Here is a 25,497-nt window from a genome sequence, read left to right as displayed (position 1 = left end):
AGGCACACACACGTATCTCGGGAAACCCACGCCGAGGGACTTGATGATCAACGCACACTCCATGTGGACACGGTCGCGTTCAGACCATGTCGTCAACATCCTCCTACAGTGATCACCGACCAACACTCAAAAGCTTCTAGAAAAACGGCATGACAAAAATGTACATGGATGAATATTCATAAACCAATGACAAGAAAAAAAGGCAAAACAAAATGCACAGCTGCTTCTCACAAGGAGGATTCATCTTTTATTTTATTCTAGAAAACATTCTGGAAAATAAAGTAATGGAAAGGCTGCATGTTAAATCTAGATTTGATTCAATGAGATGATGCACAGAAACCAGAGAATGAAAAAGCGGTAGGTCGATTGTAGTTTTGGCAAAATCCCCCTCTTGTGGCGGACAAGGCTGTACTCGTGGCTTGGTAAAATAAAGAAGCTCTGCCCCCTCCTGACTACCTCTAGTGTGCTGTGCTGCAGGGTGACGTTCAGCTGGTTCATGGAATAGATCTTGCTCACTGATGCAGTGACAACACACAGACACACTCATGGCATCCGGTGATTTAACCAATCTAAAAAACATATATTCTTACATTTATACTATACTCATTTTAATAGTTTACATAATCTGTCAGCTGTATATATATATTTTTTAGGTTGACCTTTTCACCTCTTACACTTAAACAAATATTTGACCTAAAAAGATACCAAGATGTCCATGTACCAGGACAGAAGTTACATACATTTTAATAATAGTAGGTACAAAATAAAGTATGTACTCATTATTTGTGACACATAGGCAAATCACAGGACTGCTAATACATGCAGGGAGACTTTCCCACATAGTTTTAAATTGTGTTATTTTTCTGTCAAAAAAAGAAACAAATAAATGGAGGACAATTATTATTACATCGTCTAACTAGCAGTTGCCAGAGGAATACAGAAGAGGTGGATCAAGGGGCGGGGAAAATACTCTTTTGTGGCTTGTTACAATTATTTTCTCAAAACTCTACACTGGAACCATTTTAAATTAGGAGTGTTTCATAAAGCAACGTTTGAGGCTTGACGCTTTTAATCTCAATTTATAAGCGTGCCATCTGTATATATTAAATCCCCCCAAAAAGTTGCAATATAAAGTGGTATAGCCGGCGACCAGGCTTGTTAAAATAATGGCTACAATAATGAAAAAAAGTTTCTCTTTGACCTGGAGTACCTTAGCAGAACAAACAGCCATGTGTTTCCATTTATACATATGTGCTGTGGCGGCCCGCCCGCCCACACACAGACAGCAAACCTCAAGGTGCTGAGTAACCAAGTCTAGAAGTTCCCAAGCAAATAAAGAATGGCCACATTAGTGCAGATGTTGGCTGACAGCGGTGAGACTTGAACACAGCTCTTCCGACGCTAAACTAGGCTTGAGCGTTCTGCATCAGCGTGGCATCTGACAACACTGAGCTGCTGTTTGGTTCTCCTGTTCCCCCTCCTATGTAGCCACGCGACGAAGCTAACAGATGTTAACAAGGTAATTATGTGACGATGATGTCCCAGCCGTCACGTTCCCTCCCTCAACCTCGACATTAAAACACCTTGCCGATACATGGAACGGATAAATGGGTGACAATATAGAAAACGTTTCTTTTTTTGTATGCTGTTGCGTCGGCATATGCTGTTAAAAGTTGAATTGTTGAGTTGAATCCATGTCAATGTGGCTCCGGAATGATGCGTACCACCGCCCCAGAAACCCCCCTCCCCCTGTTACAAAACGTCCTCCCCTTCTGCTGTCCTCCTCTCTCTCTCTCACTCCCTCTCTACCACTTTCCGTCCAGGACATGTGATCAGGCTGGTTGTGAGGAATGGAGGTGCTGGTTGTGTGGTGGGTCTAGTGGTCTTCGAAGCCCGGCATGGGGAAGGGCCTAGAGAAGGCCTCCACCCGCTGCCTGAGGGCTGCGATGCGAGCCACTGTCTCAGAGTCCTCCAGCAGGAAGCTCTTGAAGTCCTGCAGCTTTCCTGGAGAACACACACACACAGAGAGAGAGAGAGAGAGAGAGAGAGCAGAGGAGGTACTGCTTAGCTCTGTTTTTAAACCTTTTCATCCGTTTGTTGTTTGTGAATCACCGGTCATCTTTGGCAACAATGATCTAGTATAATATAATTTGGGGAGTTGAGGTAAAGATGTGGAAGGATTTCGGTTCATAAAAGTAAAACATGTTAAACATAGCTACTATGCAGGGGCTTTAATCCAAAGCGACGTGCAGTCAATTCAGATGCCATCAGGGTTAAGGCCTCTGACTCAAGGATACATACAGGTAAGGCTGCTTGGGGATCGAACCCGGTAACACTCATCAAACGAGACCTCCAACCACGCCCGGACGATCAACTCACCAGTCTTCTTCTTGACGTCCAGGGCGATCTTGAAGCCCTCGTCCATGAACTCAACCACCTGCACAAAGTCCGCCTCCTTCAGCTGCCGGGAGGTCAGGGCCGGGGCGCCTGGGGCCGAGCAGAGAGTGCACAACGCTCAGGGCACACGGCGGGACCAACACTCGGCCTGGCCCCCGCCTTCTGCTCTGGGCGCCTACGCCTTGCGCCCTGCAGGCATGTGAGCGCTGCACAAAAGACTGGCGAACGGTCGCAGAGCGAAGCCTGTATGGTCGGTATGGCGCCATGAATACCTTTTATATATCCTATAAAAGGAACTAATGATTTAACTACTTTGAGTTCAAGTGGATTTGAGTAACAGCGACGAGATGAATCATTCTGAATAGATTTGACTCTTTATTTTAGTACTGGTCTTAAGATGGGGATCCCGGCGCAATACAGGACCCAACAGAATCCCCAGAAAATGTGTGAGCGTGTGCAGAGTGCAGGGTATGGTAGGTGTGGGTGTTGGTGGGGCCCCAGGAGGGCAGCTGAGGAGCTTCCTGGAAGAGTGACTAAAATCAAACAGACTCCTGATTAAATTTAATACGCTCGGTGCTCATGGCTCGCCGGCTGTCGCGCGCGGACCCGCAGCTTATGAGTTTTAAAGTAAAACTGCTCGCTAAGTAAATATAGCTAACAGGTCATCTATGTATTTTTAATTGAACGCTTCAAAAAGAAAATCCCACTAATAGGGCCGTGTTTGCAGTGGATCTTTTTTGGTATCTTGTTGAAGAGAAATATCAAACTCTTATTGCATAAATGTTTCTAGAAAAGTGATGGGCATTGCACTTCTTGCAAGCCTGTGTATGTGTTTTTCTGTGTGTGTTTATCTGTGAGTGTGTGTGTGTGTTCTCTGTGTGTGTGTTTATCTCGGTGTGCGTTTCTGTGTGTGTGCGTGTCTCTCTGTGCGTGCGTGTACCTAGCCTGAGGCCCCCGGGGGTCAGGGCGCTCTTGTCCCCAGGGCAGGTGTTCTTGTTGGCGGTGATGTAGGCCAGCTCCAGCACCCTCTCGGCCCGGGCCCCGTCGATGCCCTTGGGCCGCAGGTCCACCAGCACCAGGTGGTTCTCTGTCCCCCCTGAGAAATTCAACCAGGGACAGAAGGCCTTAGAAAGATTGAGCAGGAGAACCGTGCTCCGACACACAGCCTTGACGAGATCGAGTGAAATCAGGCACTAGAACGTGCTCGGAGGCCTGATGCCACCGTGCACATTCTTCTGTCTCCCCACGGAAGTAGGGAGACAGAAGAATGTGCTCGGAGACAGAGCCGGCCGAGATCCGAATGGAGGTTTCATTACCTGAGACCAGGGTGTAGCCCTTGCTGAGCAGAGCTGTGGCCATGGCCTTGGAGTTCCTCAGGACCTGGTCGATGTACTCCTTGAACATGGGAGACTGGGCCTGGACACACAAGAGTACAGGGGTCCTTTCTCTAAGCGCGGTGTCTGTGGCCTTCACAGGCCTACGTTTCAAAGCAGAGTCGGACCCAATGAAGCAAACAACCCCCTTAAAAACCGGCCAGGTTTTGAAAAGCTATTCTTAAAGATGACACCTGGCTGTGACCGCTAAAGATAAATTTGGGACCAATGTTAAAATTGTATTCAAAAGGTAATTATTTTGAAGTTTAAAAAAAAATGTATTCAAGGGCCATGTTTACAACTCATGTCGGTCTCTAAAAACTCTGGAGCTGCAACCAAATAGGTGGGGGCCCAATTGTAATTCAACTCTCACTGCCCACTCTACACTAAGAGTCCTAGTTAAACATGAATATTAGCAGGTAGGGTCTGGATCAGAGACGGGACTGACCTGTTTGAGGGCCACGGCGACGCCGGCGATGGCGTGGTTGTGCGGCCCGCCCTGCAGGGAGGGGAAGACGGCGAAGTTGACCTTGTCCTCCAGGTCATACATGATCTCCTTGCCCTTTTTGTCCACGGAGCGGACGCCCTTACGGTAGAAGATGAGGCCGGCCCTACGGGAAGTATTCAGAGTCAAGTAGTACTTTAGTGACAAAGTAACTCTAACCCCAACTCTAGGGGAAGGGAGGGATTCGGATTCAAATAGCTAAAAAATAACTGCTACTTTATAATTGCTACTGGCAGTTTTTTTGTTTGGGGCTCCAAGGAGGGAGTTGGGTTTTCCTGGGTGTAAGCGTGAGAGGGGCTCCAATACCTGGCCCCGCGGAGGGACTTGTGTGTGGTGGTGGTCACCAGGTCCGAGTGGTCGAAGGGAGAGGGGATGCTCCCGGCCGCCACTAGGCCACTGATGTGGGCCATGTCAGACAGCAGGTAGGCCTTCACCTCCGTGCACAGCTGGGAGACACACAATACCCGGTGTCAGGTGACTTACAGCTTGTCAAACCGTCCGACAACAACTCACATTCACATCCAGACACCTCGGTTAGTAAGTGTTGAAAAAGTACTTATTTGCAAACACTTCTAGACAGCAAAGTGTTTGATTTAATGGGGTATGATCATGGGATGAGAGACACACTGGAAGCAGTAACAAAGCATCTCCAATGAGACATTGGGTGAACATGATTCTTGTAAGTGTTCTTTCACATTGTGGGCAGTAAAACCTCTCTTACGCACTTATTGTGTGTTGTACATCTTGGAACTTAATGTACACCTATTGTATGTTGTACGTCCTGGCACTGAATATACGCACTGATTGTATGTTGTACATCCTAGCACCTACTTAGCATTGTGTAGCACCTTATCCTAGCTAGCTTTGTTGTATACAGGGAACGGGTTAACCTAGCAATTGTAAATGTTTGGCACAGAATATCTTTACTGTACCGACAGCGATATTTTGTTTCTCTTTCTTCTGAAAAATATACTTATTGTAAGTGACTTTGGATTAAAGCGTCTGCAAAACGCCATAAATGGAAAGAATGTCAATGGAAACAACAAAGGAAGTGAAAGTGAGGGGAGTGACCATTGTGGATCCTTATGGGTTGGCCACGGCTGTAGTCAGCCACGTTGGTAGAGGCCAAGCTAATTTGCAAAACTCTTTGAGGAAGTATGGATGTCTGCAAGGAGGCAAGACCGGTAAAGGAATCGACACAATAAAGATGTCAGGAGAAAGGCTTGGCCTCAGTATCAGACTAGGTGGCAACAGTGGCAGTGCGAATGCTAACTAATTTAACACCTATCGATTGGAGAGAGGACCGTTATCGCTAGGTGCCTGGAGACTGTATACAAATGCCATTTGGATTAACCATTAACAATGTAAACAATAATTATATCATTAGTATTCAATCGATTATATTAGGATTAGGATTCAGTTTGTGAATGCCTTGGAGTGGTGTTTCATCTGATATGATGGGGTACCATTTAGAAGAGCTACAGAGACACTGAATTAATTAGCCGATGGACCCATTCGACGATCCACTTCGGTTTCAGATTATAATGCTCTTTGAAAGCACTAGCATTTATCTTATTTTCCTGGCTTCTTGATAGACAAGTGCAAGCTGTTTTAAGCATCACTTTGGGCTACGGTAACATGGGGTTTGGGCATTTGAAATGCGTTCCAACATTAAAAAGATTCAAACAAAAATATTGACAGTACCAAATAGTTGTTAGTTGCAGCGATAAACGCAACACCTGCTCAAACAACAGCGCTTAGAGAAACAGCAACAAACAGCCAATGTTGGGGAGTGCGATTGACTCAATGTATTCTGCCTAATGCAACATCGTAGCTCAGCAATTTAACAACACGAAAAAAAAAAAAGTCTCGGCAACAGTGCATTTATCAAAATCTTGCAGATTACTTATTCACTGTCACTGTTGAAAGTGCTTGCTTTAAAAAACACACACACACACACACACACACACACACACACAAACACACACACACAAAAGACAACAGCAGCTCGTTCCAAAAACCGAGATGGGGAGTTGTAATTATGCTCTTCCGCACTCGTCGGCATCCCAGAACACGGGCACATAATTTAATTTAAGTCTTTGCCTTTTCTTGGCAGCATTGACAATAAATAGCTTGCTATCATGCAAATAAGTGTGCTGGCGAACGATCAGAGTGGTGGTAAATAATGTGGTGCTGGTTTTTTCCCGTTCTAATTAACATGCATTATCGGGACAATCTCCATAGCACTCATATCTAAACTGGATCAGCACATGTTTATTAGATTAGGGAAGGCGAGGGAGTCGCAGGGGTTACTGGAGGGGGGGGGGGGGGGGGGGGGGGGGGGGGGAGAGCTGAGGACAGGCAAGCATATGCCAGTTACTGGGTCGCAGAGATGGGGATGGGGGGGACGGGGGAACATCAGCAAGAGCGTGCCTTAATCTAGGTTAACCCTGCCCTGGATATAATAAAACCAAAAACAACCCTGGCCCTCGTAGCTGCTGAACAGTTAACTCCCTCCAGAGAAGACTGGGAGTAGCAAATAAATGGATAAAATAAAAAGAGGACTGCACTTGAGGCTAGGGGGAGGCCAGTGGAGTTAGAAGTGCTTAATAAAACACAGTCACACACGTGGCCCTCCAGTGGTGTGACACACTCCATCAGAGGGGCGCCGGGCCGGGGGCGACAGCGGGGGCCGGTCAGAGAGGGGAGTCAGCGCCGGGGGAGCGGCGACACTAAACAGATGAAGGGAGCCTCTTGTGCATGCTGCTGGGAACAAGGCGAAAGGTGGCCTCTGTGCACCTATGTGTGAACTGGGTTGGAGTGTGTGTGTGTGTGTGTGTGTGTGTGTGTGTGTGTGTGTGTGTGTGTGTGTGTGTGTGTGTGTGTGTGTGTGTGTGTGTGTGTGTGTGTGTGTGTGTGTGTGTGTGTGTGTGTGTGTGCTTGTTTGCTGATGGGCTTTTGTGGAGCGGTTCTGGTCACACGCGTGGGCGGCGGGACAAAGTGTGCAGCTCTCGGTGAGATGGGGACGTGCGCCTTCGCCATAACAACTAGAGCCGAGGTTTTGGGGAAAGTGTGAAAAGCACAGGCGCCGCCGCTGAATGCAAATGACAGGCGCATAGAGATGGCGGCAGCTCCTCCAAAATAAGATATTTCAGAAAGGAGCCTTGGTTGGGGGCGCACGGGCAACGCAGGTGCATGTGTGACAGCCCCGACAGTAAAGGTTGGCTAGGTTTTATTAAATGTGGGGGAAAGGAGGGATTTCTGACCTTCCTTGACACCAGAAAAGGGAACAGAGAGGACAAGGCAGGAGGAACATGAGAGAGAGAGAGAGAGAGAGAGAGAGAGAGAGAGAGAGAGAGAGAGAGAGAGAGAGAGAGAGAGAGAGAGAGAGAGAGAGAGAGAGAGAGATTGGGGCAGTGTGTGAATGTCAAGGTTGGGTGGCTTTGGAATAAATATATATATATATATATATATAGATATAGATATAGATAGAAGTAGAGAAAGAGAGAGATCTGTGTACCTTCCTGATGCGGGCATAGTCAATGAGGCGGGCGTAGGCACTGGTGCCAGCGATGATGATCTTGGGCCTGAACAGCCGGGCAGTCGCATCCAGCTGGTCGTAGTCTATGAGACCTGTCACAGGCTGGAGAGAGAATGAGGGAGAGAGAAAGAGAGAGGATTTTAGAAATCGAGCGCTACCACAAGAATACGAGAGTCAATGGTCACACAGGAGAAGCCTTGCAGGCATACAGATGGCAAGAAAATAAAAAGACGGTATGATGGCAATTCATCATTCATATAATCCAAATAAGCCCTCTGCCAGTGAGGCTAGAAGGGGTGTGGGGGTGTAGTTTAATACTAACAGGATCATGGTACATGCTGGGGATACCCCTGCATTTCCCAGGAGGCCCATTGCGACTTTTGTGAGGGTTGTTTTGGACAGATATGCATGCCCTAAAAAATGTAATAAAGAAAATTCAGCAAAAAGAAAAAAGGGATGTGGCTTGGTAGCGCATGAGTGAATGCAGCTAGTTACTGTGGCCTTTTACTCATGTCTACACCACAAATTGCTCTGTCAGGTTTAGAGGAGGATCAAAGCCAGCGGTAAGTATTTGAAATGATTACATATAAAAAAGCTGAAAATAATAAAATATTGCCAATCTTATCCCTGGTGCAATTTTCATTACATGGACTCATGACAATTAAATTGACAGTGGTGAATAAAATAGCAATAAACCCCTTGTATGGCTTTTAACAGAAATGAAAACCAAACCCATCCCCGGTATCCAGAGAGGTCAGTGTGATGGCAATAACATCCCAGAGCAGATCCCAATTTAATCTACTCTCAAATAATCACATGCGGTTGCGGTCTATGGTCTGATGGGACACAGTTCTCTTTAAAAATGTAAATATAGAAAGAGGGGGGGAAAAAATACTAATTGTCCTCCAAGCCATATGAACACCAAAGTCACGCTGTGCAAGTGACCACTGACTTAAGTCAAGGTGTACCTCCCGACCCCACTCGCACACACGTCAAGGTCCAACGCAGACCAAAGACTGTCTCAAAATCAAAGAAGGGAGAGGTGAAGTGAAAGAGCGCAAAGAAAGGAGGTGGAGAATGGAGACGGGGGCACGCCAAGTGAGGGGGGAAAAAAAAGAAAACAGAAAGAAAGATGGGGAGAGGAGAAAGAGGGGAGCAAGGCTAGAATGAGGGAAAGCTTTATTTAGACAAGCAGATAATCTCCCATCTCCAGAGTGCGCAGCGGTGGACGGCCCGGCTCACTCCATCACGCCGCTCGTTGAGGGGACGGAGGGGAGCCGGTGAAGCTGGCCGGCCTGTCGATTTCCCATTATCTCCCCAGCAGAGGGGTCCCGCCCGCCCATCCATCAGAGGGGGGTCTGAACGGGCGCACATCCATCACCCCCCCCCCCCCCCCCCCCCCCCGGCTACCAAGACAACCAACCAACCACCGCCATCAGCACAACAACCACCGCCAACCGGCATCCAACTAGTACCGGCGATAACCACGCCCACACTGATCATATCTGCAAGTTGACTTGAGTAATGCGGGGGCCTGACATCAAGGCTGGGAAGGGGTCGGATTAAATAGATATATCAGCCCCGCCAGGGACCTCTTGCTTGATTTACTGCACATGCTACAGCGCCTCCATCTGATGACTTGATTGTTGGGGTTGGGTTGAGCCATTATCAAGCTTAAAAGGTACTCTGATGAGTATACGCTAGTGCTGTTATCATCCGAGATCTGGGGTGCAGCCATCCTCTTGCCCCAGGGCCTACAGCTGAAGGAGGTGCAGACGCATCTTGTTGGCAGGCGCTCAGGAGGTGGAGTGCAGGCTGGCAACCACAAGGTTGCTGGCTTGATCCCCAGCCCCTCCGAGCCATGTGTCGAGGTATCCCTGAGCAAGACACCCTAACCCGACACAGCCGTCGGTGTATGAATGCACGCGTGATTGTGAAGGTGCGGCAATAATTGCAAAGCACTTTGAGTGGCCACAGGTCTGAAAATTGCTATATAAATGCAGTCCACTTGCACACCGAATACCGACTCGTTTCACATGGCCCGCCACTGCTGCCAACAATAGTGTTCATCTTCAGTTGAACATGAATAGAACCGTCTGTAAAGGTGTCCCCGAGTAAGAACAACACAGGATAACATGCAATCCAAATCAACTGCCCTGTAGCTGAACCCAGTGGCCTTAACACGGGGCTGGAAAAGAATCAAACAATATGCTTTGTTTACAAATGCTTCTGGTTAGGTTTTGTCTAACGAAAATTAAATGGTAGGTAGTGGTGTGACACAAGGGCAATTCAGTCTCCAAGGCCAGGTCATGTAAGAAAAGGAACGCCATGCAACAGCTGAACATTGTTCAAGTAATCCGCTGTAGAACTATTGGCCTGTGAACAAAAGGTCGGCAAATCTGGAGAAGAAATGTGGGCTACCTTGAGAAAGCACTGACTCAATTTCAAAACTCTGCTATCGACGATGCGGGCGGTCAGACATGGTGTGTTTAAAATGACAATAAGCGGGCCAATACGAGACGCCCAAAAAGAAAATAAATGATGAACCGAGGAACTTTCCAACCGCGGCAGACACATAAATGTCTGAAAGCCGCCGAAGCCTTCAACAACATTCAGAGAAAATGCAGATGGACAATTGAATGACAAATCAAAACCAATACTGTGTTCCGCTACAAACAGTATCTTATCACTACGCGTGCATCTCCAATTTATTGAAGCCCACTCAAGTAAATAAATAAATTATCCTTAATAAACACTTTTCCAGGTAAGTGGAATGCTTTCAGCCACTGTTCAAAGTATTGACCCGTTGAAATCTTCCCCTTTAAAAGCTCCAGAGCTCCACTCACTGACAGGCCGACGTCCTGATCCACATGGTAGCCCTCAAGCCACAAAGCCCCAAACATGAACGTGGTGGGTGACTTTGGTTTCACAAATTCGACCCCACCCCAATGCTTTTGAATGGTCCCCGGCTTTCAAGTCATATTTTGTGTTTGGGGGGAGAAGCAGGTTCAGCGCTGAATTGACATCCCTACTTACGTTGAGCTTGTAGGGCATGGACTCAAAGTAGATGGAGGTGGCTGAGATCCTCTTCACGTCAGACATGTAGCCGTGGGTCAGACTGGAGGGGGGGGGGGGGGGGGGGGAGACAAGACAGAAACATTTCAATTGATGTGGAAATACCGCAACATGGAAACACATACAACTTCGTCTACGTTTGTTTCATCAGTCGTCATCAATGCATGTTTGACACATTATACCTATTTCCCTCACGTGAAAATGGAAAATAATCTCAATCTGCAGATACAAAAAGTATAAAAATATCATTGACTCACAAGTGCAATTATTCCATTGTAAAGTGTGGGTGAAGGAGATGTAAAAAAACTAAACATTTCAATATATATATTTTTTTATTCCACAAATAAGTGTGGGATGGACAAGCTCAATGCCATGTGCCTCTCTCCGTACAGAGCTGTGCGCATCCTCCAATCACGAAATGTACAAAACACTGCTGTTCTCCAACGTGTCCGTGCATGTAGCAGGACGAAGGTGAGCACCGCAGTCTGTCGACATTGGCATCAAATACTTGCTGTGATAACAAAAAAAAAAAATATCCTGAAAGATTTTGTCTCTGCACAAATGAAGGACAAATAAAGGACTTCATCTAAAATATGACAAAACCACATATGATAAAAGACAGGTTCAACTCAGCCATCCGCAAACCCACTGATCTACTGTCCCGCGAATAGACATGTGACATTTGAATAGGGGTGGGATTACGCAGTGCACTGGTGTGAGGGGCTTGCATCAATGCACACAGTGTACAAACAGTATTCCCCTTTACCACTTACCATTCAGCATTGTTCCAGAGCGATTCAAAGGGAAGTCTGACGTCCCATGTCTCAAATTAGTGGGGTCAGGGGGTTGGGGGCATTATCAAAACCCACATCTTTCAGGTGCTCAATAGCACGGGGCACCCTCGCAACCCCCCAACGGCCCCCGGTGGAGGGGAGACGGCGCGCGGGGTGAACTACTCACTGGCCCCCGTCGGGCAGGTCCAGGCCCATGATGCGGTCGTGGGGGTTGAGGACGGCCGTGTAGGCGGCAAAGTTGGCGGGCGAGCCGGAGTAGGGCTGGACGTTCACCCCCCACAGGGCCGGGTCCAGGCGGAAGGCCTCCAGGGCTCTCTTCTGGCACAGCAGCTCAATATTGTCCACCACCTCCGCTCCTCCGTAGTACCTGGACACCAAAGGGAGCGGGGGGGGGGGGGGGGGGAGGTTATGTTTTAATACAAGAGCAGCAGAGTCCTAGCTCACTCCCTGACACGTCCGGACTCTATAAATAAATAAATCCCTTTAAATGCTTGGAGGTACAAAGCATCCCAATGGGACTGATGAGTGCATGTCAGAGACGTAGTGGAAGGTCTGTGGAGAATTGATGTTTTGGAATAAGCTCACATTAATATTTAGAGCCGTCAACTAAATAGGGATTAGAAAATTAGCACAATAACTTATTATATTAACATTATTGACAGATTGAATTTTGGGGGGGAAATGTTGTCTGCATATGCTATTCTTTCTGTATGCAAATGGTATTTAAATAAATCATTATTATGAATTATTTGTTTCTCAGCAAGTGTCTATTGATTGTAAATGGTGATTATTTTTCTGTCATCTCCTGCTGGTTCTGGTAACGGTAAGCATAGAGCAGAAGCATCAAACACACAGACTTAAGAGGTTTCTAAACCCTTCAATTCTTAATTTAAAGTGACTCAATTTAGAGGTTGTCTCAACAAAACCCTCAACTTCCAGAGCGCATGCAAGACAGGAAACCAGAATACGTGATTTTAGTTTCCTAACTAAATAATCTAATGAGTGAACATATTTAGGATGCAGGATGCAAACAAAAGAAATGCAAGGTCGAGCAAAAGTTTAATGTAGTAACATATTTAACATGGTCTGCTTGTCACATGGGTCTATAACAAATCAATTAAATTTTTAAAACTGAATCTATTCCACAACAACATCCACCGTAGGGCAATGCATGCGTTTGAAACATTTTATTGTGACAAGTCCCAGGGAGTCAGCCAAGTGGCTGGCTAGAACGAGGGAAGGAACAGCAGCAAGCATTAGTGCTCTCACTTCCATCTGATAGTTTTCCCACGTTTTTTGTTTTAACATAATGCAAATGAAAGATTGAAACTAAATGAGCATAATATGAACCAACGGACCCAACATGGACGAACACTAGGATCTAGTGCTTGTTCATGGTGGGTCAGTTCAGTTGGAAGGATCTAGTGGCTGGATCCTCCCGGGTAAGCCTACCTCACGTGCCCTTCTAACAGGCCTCTCGCCAGTGTGTTATATTATGAGACAGAAGGTATAGATCAATAGCGCGGGTTTGTTTGCATGCGTGTAGATGCGTGGCTAGTGTGGATTTCGAAAACCACCATCTTTAAAGCAGACTATTTCAACAGTATTAATTAACTGGAGGTGGCCTTGGGTGGACACACTCACCTTTTTCCTGGATAGCCCTCTGAGTATTTGTTGTTAAGACAGGAGCCCAGGGCCTCCAGAGCAGCCCGACTGCAAAAGTTCTAAAACACACACACACACACACACACACACACACAAACACACACACACACAGATCAATGGCTGCAGTGGACATAAGGGACAAGGATGGCAAATTAAAGTGTGTTAAGTGATAGTGAGAAATCCCCGCCTGTCTTAAGGCAATCATTAGAGTATTGAACCCTTGGACTTCCATGCACTAACACTCTGCACTCCACAATGTATATTGTCGCCTGCCGCTGAGGGCACAGCACGCCCCCCCCGCGGTGGACATTACCGCCGAACGTGTGCGATCGCCCCGCTTTGTTATAAACGAGCAAGATAAGAAAGGAGAGATAAGCCCAGAGTAAACAAGTTGAAAACTTTTAGATTTTTCTTTATTTTTCCCCCAATCCCTTCAAAATGTGTTACAATTACCCCCTCTCCCGAAACCAATCATTTTTCCACTCGCACAATTTTCCAATCTGGGTTCAGACAAAATGTTTCATGGACATGGCTTGAAGTCTAACTCAATAGCAATGTACTTTCTTTCTGCAGGGGCAGTGGTGTCTAAAGCCGGGTGGCACTCCGTACCAGCCGGGCCCTCCCGTGCATTGACTGAGCGCCTGACACTGAATGAAACAACTCTCACACACACACACACACACACACACACACACACACACACACACACACACACACACACACACACACACACACACACACACACACACACACACACACACACACACACACACACACACACACACACACACCCCTAACCACCAGTCAGCCGTGGATCCTAATGTCAACGCTTCATCTGAGAGCCCAAAAAAGGCTCTGGTTACAGCCTTCTGGAACTGTCTGTCACGTTGAGCACCGTGCAGGAATTATATTTATATCTGTTTAAGTACATGTGTGTAAACATATGGGGTCCCTATCATGGTCTGCCTACTGCGTCTGGGTGTGTGTGTGTGTATGTGGCGGTGTGTGTGTGTGTGTGTGTGTGCGTGCGTGCGGGGGGGTAAAGTGGCAGTATGAAGATATCAGACTTTATCTCACACTAGACCAGTCAGGCTTTGTGTGGAGAGAGAATGAGAGAGAGAGAGAGAGAAACAGAGAGAGAGAGGATTTACTCCACTGAGCAACTACTGAGCCCCAGAGGAAAGGGGTGCAAAGCTACACAGGAGATAGAAAATCCTGTCCACTTTTGCTGAAAGACAAATAAATGCCCTCCTTTCAAACAGAACGGCCGGGTAGCGGAATAAAATAAAGACAACCGCTTTATTGATTAGAGTGATTAAAATAAACATACATTTTTCACATACAGTTTACCTAGTTCACAAACTTGCCTGGTTAGCTAATCGATGCTTAAAACATCGGTAAAGAAGTACCATGTCTTTCTTTATAGTTTTTCTAAACTCAGAGCGTTTACTTGAAACCAGCGCTCAGAAACACCTCTGGCGACCCGTAACACATCCAGGCGAGTGCTCCTACCTCCGAGGCGATGAGCTCCAGCCCGCGACACTGCCGGTCCTTCTCGCTCCTGAGCAGAGCCCACATCTCGGGGTCATCCTCGGCCAGGGTCTCCTGGCCGGTCCACGGCCGCTCCTCCTCCACGGGCCGGGACGCGGCGCGGGACTGCTGCCCGCGCACACACAGAGCCAGAGGGGAGCGCTGGCGCAGCGGCTGGGGGGGTGGACAGAGACACACACACACACACACATGAGATGGCTTTTATGGGTCCATGTCAATGATTACAACTTTTATTTATCATAACTTCATTGTAACTTTTAAAATTGCATTGATATATATAGACGTTTTTTTTAAATTTCTGCTTAAAAAATAATGCCAGTGTGTACATTAGCGACCCATGATTCCATTATTTATTTTTTCCGCAAAATGAACTGAAATGCGTGTCTAGGCGCTTTGGGCTTTGCAGCTTTATTGCATTGTCTTCAAATAATTGCATAGTCAACATTGCACTGCCCGAGTGCAAGTAGTACTGTAGGTTCAGAGAGGGCTCAGGCGAGGACCTCCTGATTCCCTGGCTACTGACTGAGTCATAGAAAGGTCATCCAAAATAAGGTTCAACTCAGGACAAGCCCTGAAGAACCAGGCAAAAAAACATGTGTGAAACTATTCCATCCATGCTTTTAAATGTTGAGGCCTGCAGGGGGACAGCTGCAGCAGGACCATGAAGTGGGCTTGTTGGACATTTATGAAGAAATTAAAGCAATCAAGTCTCCTCGTCTTACGCGAGGGACCGAAACCACGCAGAGAGGGCCATCGTCAACGGAACGTGACTCCTCCGCCTGACGGATGATTTACCACATCTGAGCAGACACTCGTAACTCCGACTGCCAGCATGTTCTGCATAAGTAAGTTGGCTCTCCTCCTCCTTCCATGCACCCTCAGAAGAAAGAAAAAAAGGGTAGCCTGGTGTAATTAGAAGCTGGCATGGGAGAGTGATATCAATAATCAGCGTGGTTGTTCAATTATGTCTTTATCAGCAGTTACGCAGAGCGAGAGACCGCAGATTTTCTGTTTCCGCGGCCTCTGTGAAGCGAGGGAAGCCGCGAAGGGAACACATTCAGCACTTCCTTCTTTATCTAATCTGCTCGGCGGCTGGAGAGGGCTCTAGCGCTGCCGGTCGCAACGACAACGCTCCATCCTGTGACTGCGAGTGGCCACGGGTTTCTGCTGGCGCCGAGCATTCGTTAATGTCGTGCTCAGCGGCCAGGAATGGGTGCGTTGATGCCATGGCATTGGTTTGCATTTGCGGGTTATGAGTTACAAGGCAACAGTTAAGACGGAATACAACCGATCAGTGCACTGTTGGTGGTAGGGTGTTATGTGAGGGCTTTAGAATGGGGTTAGATTATATTGACATGTAATTAATGTAGAGATAGATCCATTAGAGGTCCCACCTGTCTTAAATGAATAAAATAAAAAAATATGTATTTTGTCAAAATTATGTAAATACTGAGAGAGTACTTAAACCAGTGTCTGTTGAGATATGCTAAATCAATGGTCCTATATGTGTCATAGCCTTGGCAGACTAAATTCAGCCTTCATATGAAGGAACTGTAAATCTTGATTTTGGTGCATGGTTTACATTACCAAAACATTTATGTTTTCAAGGTGTTCTCAATTCCTCCAATGACATCCACCGGCTCTTTAAATCTAAGTACGCCACTCTATGCTCCCCGTTATCTTATACAAAAGCAACAACTTACATGTTCTATATTATTACTGGCGACTGGTTTGCTGGTGGACCTAAACCACCTTCCTTCCGTACCTAAATGTACAAAACTTCCGCTATGTTCCCATTGCTGTATTCAGAGTTGAAACAAATAAACTAAAACATTAAATATATGTGTATATATACATCTACTGTTACGCATAATATGCATAAAAGACACAAAAAACACTGAAGTGGTGATTGGGTGTTGGAATGACCACATGTGTAAATGTGTCCTGGAAAGCAAGCCGAGACAACATGTTCACAATACTCTTGACAATGTGGTCCTATGAATCCATTATCACCTCTCAGAATGGGACTTTTTATGACAGGATCTTAATGGCTCTCACGAGTGTAAACACCTTAAGTGTAAACACCACACTGAATACTCTGTGACAGACTTTAATCACTCATCCTCAATTACTTGGCATTTCTTTTTTTAAATGATGTGCATTTAATCCCGAGCACCCTTGTTAAGTCTGTAATATAATAACCTTCTCGATCAGGCTGTTAAAAAGACAGGTCCTTCTCCTCTTCATTGAATCAACAGCTTTATGCTGGTGTCCCAAAGCCAGGATCTCACTAATCTACCATGGAAAACAGCCATCATCTGTAAAGGTGTGCAAAGCTACCTCCTTTAATAGCGCCATTAAAAAGCAATTAACACACATGATTGGTTGAGCACATTTAGATGAGATAATGTAATAACGCTCATCCTCAATTGAGCCCATCTTTTCTAAAATATTTCAATGTTGCATTGCACTGCCGGTGTAAGGAGCTGGCCATTTGGTGGAAGAAAACTTACGATAAAGTACATAGAATATATTGTTGCGGTATAGACTCCAGCGAATGCTCTTTTGACTGTATTTTCAACAACTGGACTTCCACTGCTACACTGCTAAGAAAACATTAGGAGACTACTACAGAAGTAGTCCATGGCCGGTTAAAAACATGCTACAGAGGACGCTAATGGTCTACAGTGTGGTGGAGCCAGACGTAAGGGGATATATTTGGGCTGCGTCCTGGCTGAGCAGTTTTCATTGAGATGAATGGGTGGCCACATTGTCATAGGGTATCCATTCCTCCACGCTACGTTGGCTGCAAGGGCTGGGTGTGATAAACCCGGGGAGAAAGGTTGGCACATTACTGGCTGATTTTGAGAGGCTTATTCTGGACTCCTTTGACAGTGAAGGCTTGGGGACGAGGAAGAAAAAGAGAGCGAGAAGCAGATCTCCACAGGGCCCGGGGATAGTCGAAGGCCTGGGGAGACAGCCCGGCCTGTCTATAAGGACACAGGGAAGCTCTCGAGAAATCACACGGGTCATTACTCCCTGACGGGAACCGTCCTTCGCTGTCTGCGTTTCCTGCAGGAGCCCAGCGAGTGGCGCGTGACCATGCCAGGGAAGCAACATGCCAGCCAAGGCAGCGATGGAGACACTGGCCACTGTGCAGCAGACACGGATGGGCCCCACCTTGTCTCCTCTCCTCTCTCACGCACACACACACACCCCCCCGTCTGTCCCGCTTCCCCCTCCCTTCCACCCTGCTTTCTCCTTGTGATCCCCTCATGTAAACCCTAAGATGCTAAGCAGAGCCAGACAAGTGCTTGATTTTTTTTTTCTCCCTTTATCAGGTCCCTCTGCACATTACGATCTGCTCCACAACAGCAAGGAGGCGCAGAGCGTTTTAATTCAGCCAACAGTAGACCCAGTCGCAGTGATGTTGTCTCTGTGCCTCCCTCCCCCCCTCACGTCTGCTGGTCCCCCTCTCTTCCCCCCCCACGACTGCTGGTGCACCTCCCTTCGCACATTCCTTGTGGGAGATTAATTAAAATAAACACATGATTAATTGATCCCCAGGAAAAGTGAGCGCCAAGACACACGCGCCAGAACTGTCACCGTGGGACTATTTTTAGGGGGGGGCGACAGATTAGGGCGTCTTTTGAAGGTGAACCAGATGAAGCCTCCGCTGGGTGATGGAAGACAGCGTTAACCTGGGAGCCACGCGGACCCTCACAGCCTGCGCCGCTTTGTTTGTGTTGACGGCGGCGCAGATTGTGGTTTGTCATTTATGTCAAACATCTGTGACCGCGGAGCAATCAAAAGAGACACGCGCGGGGCGAAAAAAGGAAAAAGCAGAGGATAAAGAAAACGGAAATCATTTCATTTAGCGTAGCGCGGTATTATTTCTGGTCATTTCCTGCGCGCCGACTGCTGAGGGGAGTCAATTTTACAGATGACTGCTGTCCATCAGCATCCTTTTCAGCCACAATCAACGTCGGAACGGGGAAGGGAAATGATAAAAAACGATCCAGGAGTGGAGACGGACGGGAAAATAAGAGCATGAAGGGGAGTTTGTTTGGGAAGCAGACGGGTGTCAACAGGCCAACAGCGTTTGGCAGTTTGACACGCCACGGCGCCCTCTCACTCTGTCACTAACTAATAGGAGTTCTGCCCGTTACAAATTGCTCCTGTGATTTCAGCCGGGGATGAAACCTCGCTGAAGAAAACGCCGGCTCTCGGAGGCAGAGTGGTTGGCAGCGGTGTTTCGGACTCCACTCCATTCAGGTCAAGAGGGTTGTCAGAGTGACAATCAGGTAGAAAAAAAAAAAGCACCGTCGGGTACAAAGCCAATCCCTAAGGAAAGGGTTGAGGACTGGGGTTGACTCAAACAGTGATCTTAAAGTGCCAGTGAACCCCGATTATTATTATTTCTTTACACATATTAGAAAGTCTTCTGTGATCTTAAAGGGTACAGCGTGTGTAGGATTAAGAGGCAGCTAGCGGTAAGGCTGCAAATTGCCACCAACTGACAACACCCCCCCGCCCCCTCTTCTCCCTTTCCAATGACATAAGAGAGGCTACCGGGGCCATTACTGGCCTCTAAGGTGGAAGTAGGTACTTCTTACTTCCCACTTACTTTCTAAGTGTCAAGTGAGCTCCCTGAAATTTTTTTACATTTTATTAAGGTTTTGTCTGGAAGCTATAGGACATAACTTATAAGTAATATAGCAATTATAATTACAAATAAATAAAGCGTTTTCTCAAGAGTTGTTTGTCCATTGTGGGCTACTGTAGAAACCGGGTGGAGCATCATGGCGGGCTCCTAGTAAAAGGACCTGCTCCGTATATAAATTAAAAAGGCTTATTCATGAACATTTTTTTTTTATCACGATTATTATTTACATGGGTTTATGCACTAATCAAAACATACCTAGTAAGTATATAGTATCTGTAGTAGTAATAGTCTATCCCATCGTATCACCATAAGTAAAAAAGTGTAATGCAGAAAAAAGTTTGGGAACATCCAACTCTGCTCCAAACTCGGGTCCTATTCCTTTTGTCAAAACACTTTCACGTCACGATGAAGTGACACCAACAACGAGAGGGTAAGCTAATTCCACCGTGTGTGTGGACGTGTGGGGAGCAGGTCAATGTAAAGGCTGCCTCCGAGAGTATCAAGCTTCTCTGACACTTATAGCATAACCGCACAGTGTGTGAGTCAATTCATATACAACGTCACTCATACCTCAATGGTATACATACAAAAAAAAATCAAACTATACATTTTTTTATAGTATCACAAAATTGACATGAGTTGTAGGTAACCATTGGGTAACATATAACGAGAACTCTAAAATATGAGTTGAGATGTAACAGGGGATTTACCTAGACTCATAGAAAACCAGGTGAACCAATTGCAGCCTTCTGCAATTTTTGCCCTGCTATTGGGGAAATTATTAAACGAGTCATTCATGGAGGAGTATTGCATGAAATCAAATCAAAAATAACTTGTTCCAGAAATCTCACCAGCACCTCTATATATGCAAGGAGTATACGGACACACACACGCACACACACATACACACACACACACAAATACCCAAGACTCACAGACTTAACCACAGACTCATCAATATGGCAGAGAAAACCAGAAAATCCTTAGTGTGATTGATAAAGACTATACCACAACAGTGTAGCTATCACAGTTGACAGAAACACAAGGAAACAATCAAGCACAGAAGCTGTTTGAACAACAGTGGGCTGGACCTTCATCCTATGCCTGTGTCACTGACAGCACATCTTATTGCCGATGACTGTGAGAGCAAGCAGGACAGTGGGCGTATGCTTAGTGCGCGGATCACAAAAGAAAAATCAATAACTGACTGGAAAAACTTTGAGAAAGTACACAAGTTCTTCCTCAAAAGTGAATATATGATAAGGCTGAAATGTTCTTCCTTGGCAATCAATGGAGTGACAATGAAATCAGTGTGTTCTGCTAGTGAACCTATTCAAGTTGTGATTTACTTCGGTTTCATCCTGGGGTTATGGGGTTGAATGCTTTTGAATTCACAAAATACATGGTTCATTTCTAATAATGAATATTCTACTTTATTGCATGTACCCTAAAAAAGTTCGGCCCATCTTCTCATGCCCATCAATGAGAACTAGGGCTGACAAGTTCTGGCCGGTAGGTGGATATGCTCTTGTTTGACCCAATTCGTATTGGTAGGATATTCCCAGGTGTTAATTTCATAAGGAAAAAAAATCACTTTTACAGTAAGTAAAGGTTAGGCATATCATCTAAAATCCCAATGCATTATCTGTCAACTTTCATGTTTAACACTCAATAGGCTTTAAGTGGGAACAACAATTGCTACCTTAGCAAGATTTGCAGTGCAATCCATTGGTTAAATGTATATATTCAACACAGACAAAACCGCTTTATATTGAAGCTCTGCCGTAACAGAGTCGGACATGGACCAATAGTAGATCTAAAACACACCAACCTAACAGATGGAATCGAGAGTGAAGTAGAATGAAAGGTTGGTCGATTGGTTGTAGAGTTGGTTGATTTCAGTCAACCAAGAATTAATTTGGTTGACTACAGCCCAAATTAGAACCAACATACTTATATCACATGGCTCGGTCAATTAGTATTTATTAACGTGAGTCTATTTATAATAAATCTCATGACAGAATTACAGAATCATCTGGTTATCCGCGTTCTAGCAGATCACATCACATGGAAACAATTTGGAAGCAATTATAATAACTTTGGTTTCCACCAGATTGTCGTGTGCTGTCTCTATGGATACTAGGAACGGCCAAAACTAGGCCCATGGAATATCAGATCTGTTACAATAAATATTAATTTCTAAAATGAAAGAAAATAAACATTTCTTTTTGTAGGGATTATATTTACTTTCAGAAACAGCAAACTCTGAAAGTAGAATTACAATTGGAATTTTAGGATCATATTATCAGCAAACACCACCTTACTTTCTGCAAGAGTTCAAGAGTTCAGAGCCTTTTTTGAAGGCACACGCCTTCAAAAAAGGCCTATTTGAAGGCGTGTGCTCATTACGTACTGTCCTCATTGGCTGAACGTGTGGCGGACTGAGGCTGCTATGAAAGACACAAGTTTTAACTTCAAGATTGAGCAATCAGTGCCAGCAGTCACAGGAGACTGGTAATGGATCAGCTGACCCTGAGTGAACTCTTCCCCAACATAAATCTCCACAAAAGGCCACAGGCCCGACAGTCGGGCACACAGAATTAGCCATTAGTTCCCATACCTGTTACAACTGGGCCATTTTTGTAAACAAAATGCAGCTAGAATTTATATTGGCAGTATTTTACCTTATAATCATTCCAATCATAGACCTACCATTATGGCACGCTAGACAAGGATAGGATTTGTGGTATAACTTGTTTTTCCTTCAGTTTATCAACAATTGGGAGTCTGCCCTAAAGACCAGTTAACTGGTTAAATCTGGTGAACCACTTTTGCGTCAGCTAAGATGAAATTGGTTATGACTCGAGTACTCCCACAGTTTGGTATGAAAGACACGAGACCAACTTAATCGGGAATCTATTGAGATGGAATCATGTGATCAGGCTAATGCAGAGCTTGCAATATGCTAATTGAATAATAGAAAAGGAACATTTAGACATTAAAAAAAACAATGTTTTGAATTTACTTTCACTCACTTTATACAAAAAAACACTCACATATCCAATTATATCTATGATTTATCTAAACATTAGAAATCAATTATATATATATTTGAAAACTAGCTAAGATTGTATGTGGCCAAACAAGTACAAATAGGGACACTATTAACGCTTAAAGAAAAACTCAAATGGCTTACTTATAGTAAGATATGCATGATGAACCTTTTTTACAAGTAAAATGTATATTTTCTTTTCAGCTTCAGTAAAGTTTATCAGGGAAATTACATCTATACATGTCATACAACTTCATCTAATACATCTCATACATTTCCAGTCAACTTAAAAGGGACTGGACTATTAAGACACCTACTCCAATTCATGTATGGAACCAATAATAGGCTATAACGTTATGGTTTTTTATATGTTATTTGAATGAAATTGATAATTGTCGTTGACTGGTTCATTTTTGGTAGTTTAACTTCGATAAGATGAGATATGCCAAAGTGACTTCTTAGTATTTTCTTGTGAGCTGCTCTCATGATGAAACAGACCGTGTGCTGTTGCATCATTGCCTGCCTGCAGTGCACACACACAAGTTGGCAACATGTAGCAGTAGCTAGCATGCTAGCTCATAAGCTAATCGCTCTCTGGATGAAACGTGCAAAAGCAGCACAAAGAAGGAAAATACCTTATCATGACACATTCATGTTGTAACAATAATCGTCCGTTCGTGAGCAATTAAAAATGTTTCCATTGACAAATTGGTAGAACTGACCTGCTCCCCTTGTTTACTGCCGGCTAACAACATTTTCATCTATTCTGATATTCAAAAGCGGGAGGATCAAAGGATAAAACTTGTTATAATACATACCCGTGATAGTTGTCTCAACGTAGTCAACATCATATTTGCAGATATCACAAGAGGACTAGTTGGCGTGCACGGGTTTTGCAACACACCGCTGCTATGTGGAGGGGTATTGCCACGAAAGGCTGTTCAGGAGTTGACGGAATCAGATGGTGCGTTTACACGTTCGAAAGGGTTTCTGGGATATGTAGGCTGAAGCCATGCATCACCAGCTTGGTTAAACCGCGTAAATATTAGGCCAACATTTGTGGTATATCTGTTTACATTTTATCTTCACAGAATATATCCTATAAAGGCCCATTACCGTTTATATGACACATTTTCTGTTTTAAGACTTGGATCAATCAAGCCTAATCATTGAGGTAGGCCTACTGGCTTTCTGGCGTGTTATATTGCTGAATTATAAGTCGCCGTATAATTTGTTTATTGACTGCCTGTATAATGCACGTTTATCTCATATATGTGCCTGAGGTAAACCACTTTGGTCACCTCCAACCTCAGGATTCAAACAAAAGTATATACACTAACACACAAACACACACACACACACACACACACACACACACACACACACACACACACACACAGACACACACACACACCCACACACACCCACACGCGCACACACGCACACACACGCACACACACGCACGCACGCACACACACACACGCACACTCATATTGTCATGAATACAAAATCAATTTGTGATTCATTGCTAAACCATGGCTGCGAGTCGGCCTAGGTGATGTAAAGGGGATCTCTAGAGATATGTTCGTAGGGGCCTTCATCAATCTCAGTGGCCCGGAATCCCACAGCAACTTCTAGAAGATACATGGACCTCCCAGTACCTCTTAGTGATTGTAATCGATCAACAGCATAAGAGGGTATTGAGCCAGAGCATATGAAGATTCAATTAGCATTGGTTTGGTATTATGTCTAATATAATTATGAGTGCCATCATGTTTACATCCCAAGTGTGAAGGTAAAGGCTAGACTAGACAAGACTGCACTCAGAGAGAGAGAATTGGAGAGAAAAGGAGTGAGTTGTAGACTAGTAACTAATTGCTAAACTAGAAGTAACTAGCAAATTGTGCAGTGTTAATTATTTAATTTCAATTAAGGCTATTTATTTTGTAAATATTCAGTATTCATACAAATATAAATAAAGATGAAAAGTGGATGGAAGTGTAAATGGCCAAAATGCTGTTCATCCAGTTATTACTTGAGGGCTTATGCTAGTGCAGTAAAGGCCTATTTGAAATTGAAAGAAGGCTAGTAACTGGTTGGTAAACTAGTAATAATTAGCAAATTGTGCAATTTGAAGTATTGCATTTCAAGTTTGGCTATTTATTATGTATTTATTCAGTATTCTAACAAATGCTAATAAAATGAACCGTAAATGGTAGTGTAGGTGGTCTAAATGTGGTTGAACCAGTGATTCTTGAGGCCTTATGCTGGTGCAGTAAAGGCCTCATACAAATTGATAGAAGCAATCTGGTGCTTTGAGAGGAAAAAATATTTGTTTCAAAAAAACCCACAATATCTTTGTCATTCACCCAACTGTAGCAGCATTACACTATTTTCCTTACTCCTTTGGGGCGTATTAGTTTAGCAATGCCATACATTCTCATTTCAATTCTAAATCATCTTAAGGTATCATTTTATCGGAAAGATAATTTCGTGCTTTGAGAAATGGTATTTCAGCACAAAATAAGCATACCTTAAATGGGATTTATGGCTACGCAGTAGAGAGATCACAGCAGAATGAGAAAATGACAAAATCCAGTAAGAGACAGACAATCTTAACAGTTAAAGAGATTTAATGTGCTTTTCATACAGTATATTGTATGCATATCTAGCATAGCATTTCTCAGACATATAACTTTCTTATACCCAGGGCTGGAGACGTAGAGCTGAGGGAATGACTAACAGTCAGTCTACCGTAAAACGCTGTATGCCATCACACCATGGCATAGCAGTCATTCCAAAGGTTGCTTTGTACACCTAGGGCATACTAAAATACCAAAAATTACTTTCTTTCTTTTACTTCAACTGGCAAAAAGGA

General features: G+C 44.8%; 1 protein-coding gene across 1 annotated transcript; it reads right to left on the bottom strand.

Moving 5' to 3' along the window:
- Window positions 1-234: 234 nt before the first annotated feature.
- On the bottom strand, window positions 235-23,578 carry shmt2 (serine hydroxymethyltransferase 2 (mitochondrial)). The gene is made up of 12 exons (XM_079748557.1): window positions 23,438-23,578; window positions 14,863-15,054; window positions 13,330-13,409; window positions 11,852-12,052; window positions 10,853-10,934; window positions 7,796-7,918; window positions 4,582-4,721; window positions 4,219-4,381; window positions 3,714-3,813; window positions 3,338-3,493; window positions 2,380-2,487; window positions 235-2,004 (listed from the first exon to the last, which is right to left on the bottom strand). The coding sequence occupies exons 1-12, from the start codon at window positions 23,468-23,470 to the stop codon at window positions 1,877-1,879; spliced, it is 1,506 nt and encodes a 501-aa protein (XP_079604683.1). The 5' UTR covers window positions 23,471-23,578; the 3' UTR covers window positions 235-1,876.
- Between the last annotated feature and the right edge of the window lie 1,919 nt (window positions 23,579-25,497).

This window comes from Pollachius pollachius (assembly GCF_949987615.1).
Source record: "Pollachius pollachius genome assembly, chromosome: 12".
NCBI classification, from domain to species: domain Eukaryota; kingdom Metazoa; phylum Chordata; class Actinopteri; order Gadiformes; family Gadidae; genus Pollachius; species Pollachius pollachius.
Note: the sequence above shows the minus strand (reverse complement) of the source record. Positions and strands in the feature narration are given on the sequence as shown.

What these genes read in the sequence shown, in the direction of transcription:
- shmt2 (XM_079748557.1), bottom strand. Translation starts at nt 23,470, where the DNA reads ATGATGTTGACTACGTTGAGACAACTATCACGG. An exon ending in CCATGCCCTACAAGCTCAAC is followed by an intron (nt 7,919 to 10,852) that starts GTAAGTAGGGAT and finishes TTCTCTCTCCAG; the next exon opens with CCTGTGACAGGTCTCATAGA. An exon ending in GGGCTACACCCTGGTCTCAG is followed by an intron (nt 3,494 to 3,713) that starts GTAATGAAACCT and finishes TGAATTTCTCAG; the next exon opens with GGGGGACAGAGAACCACCTG.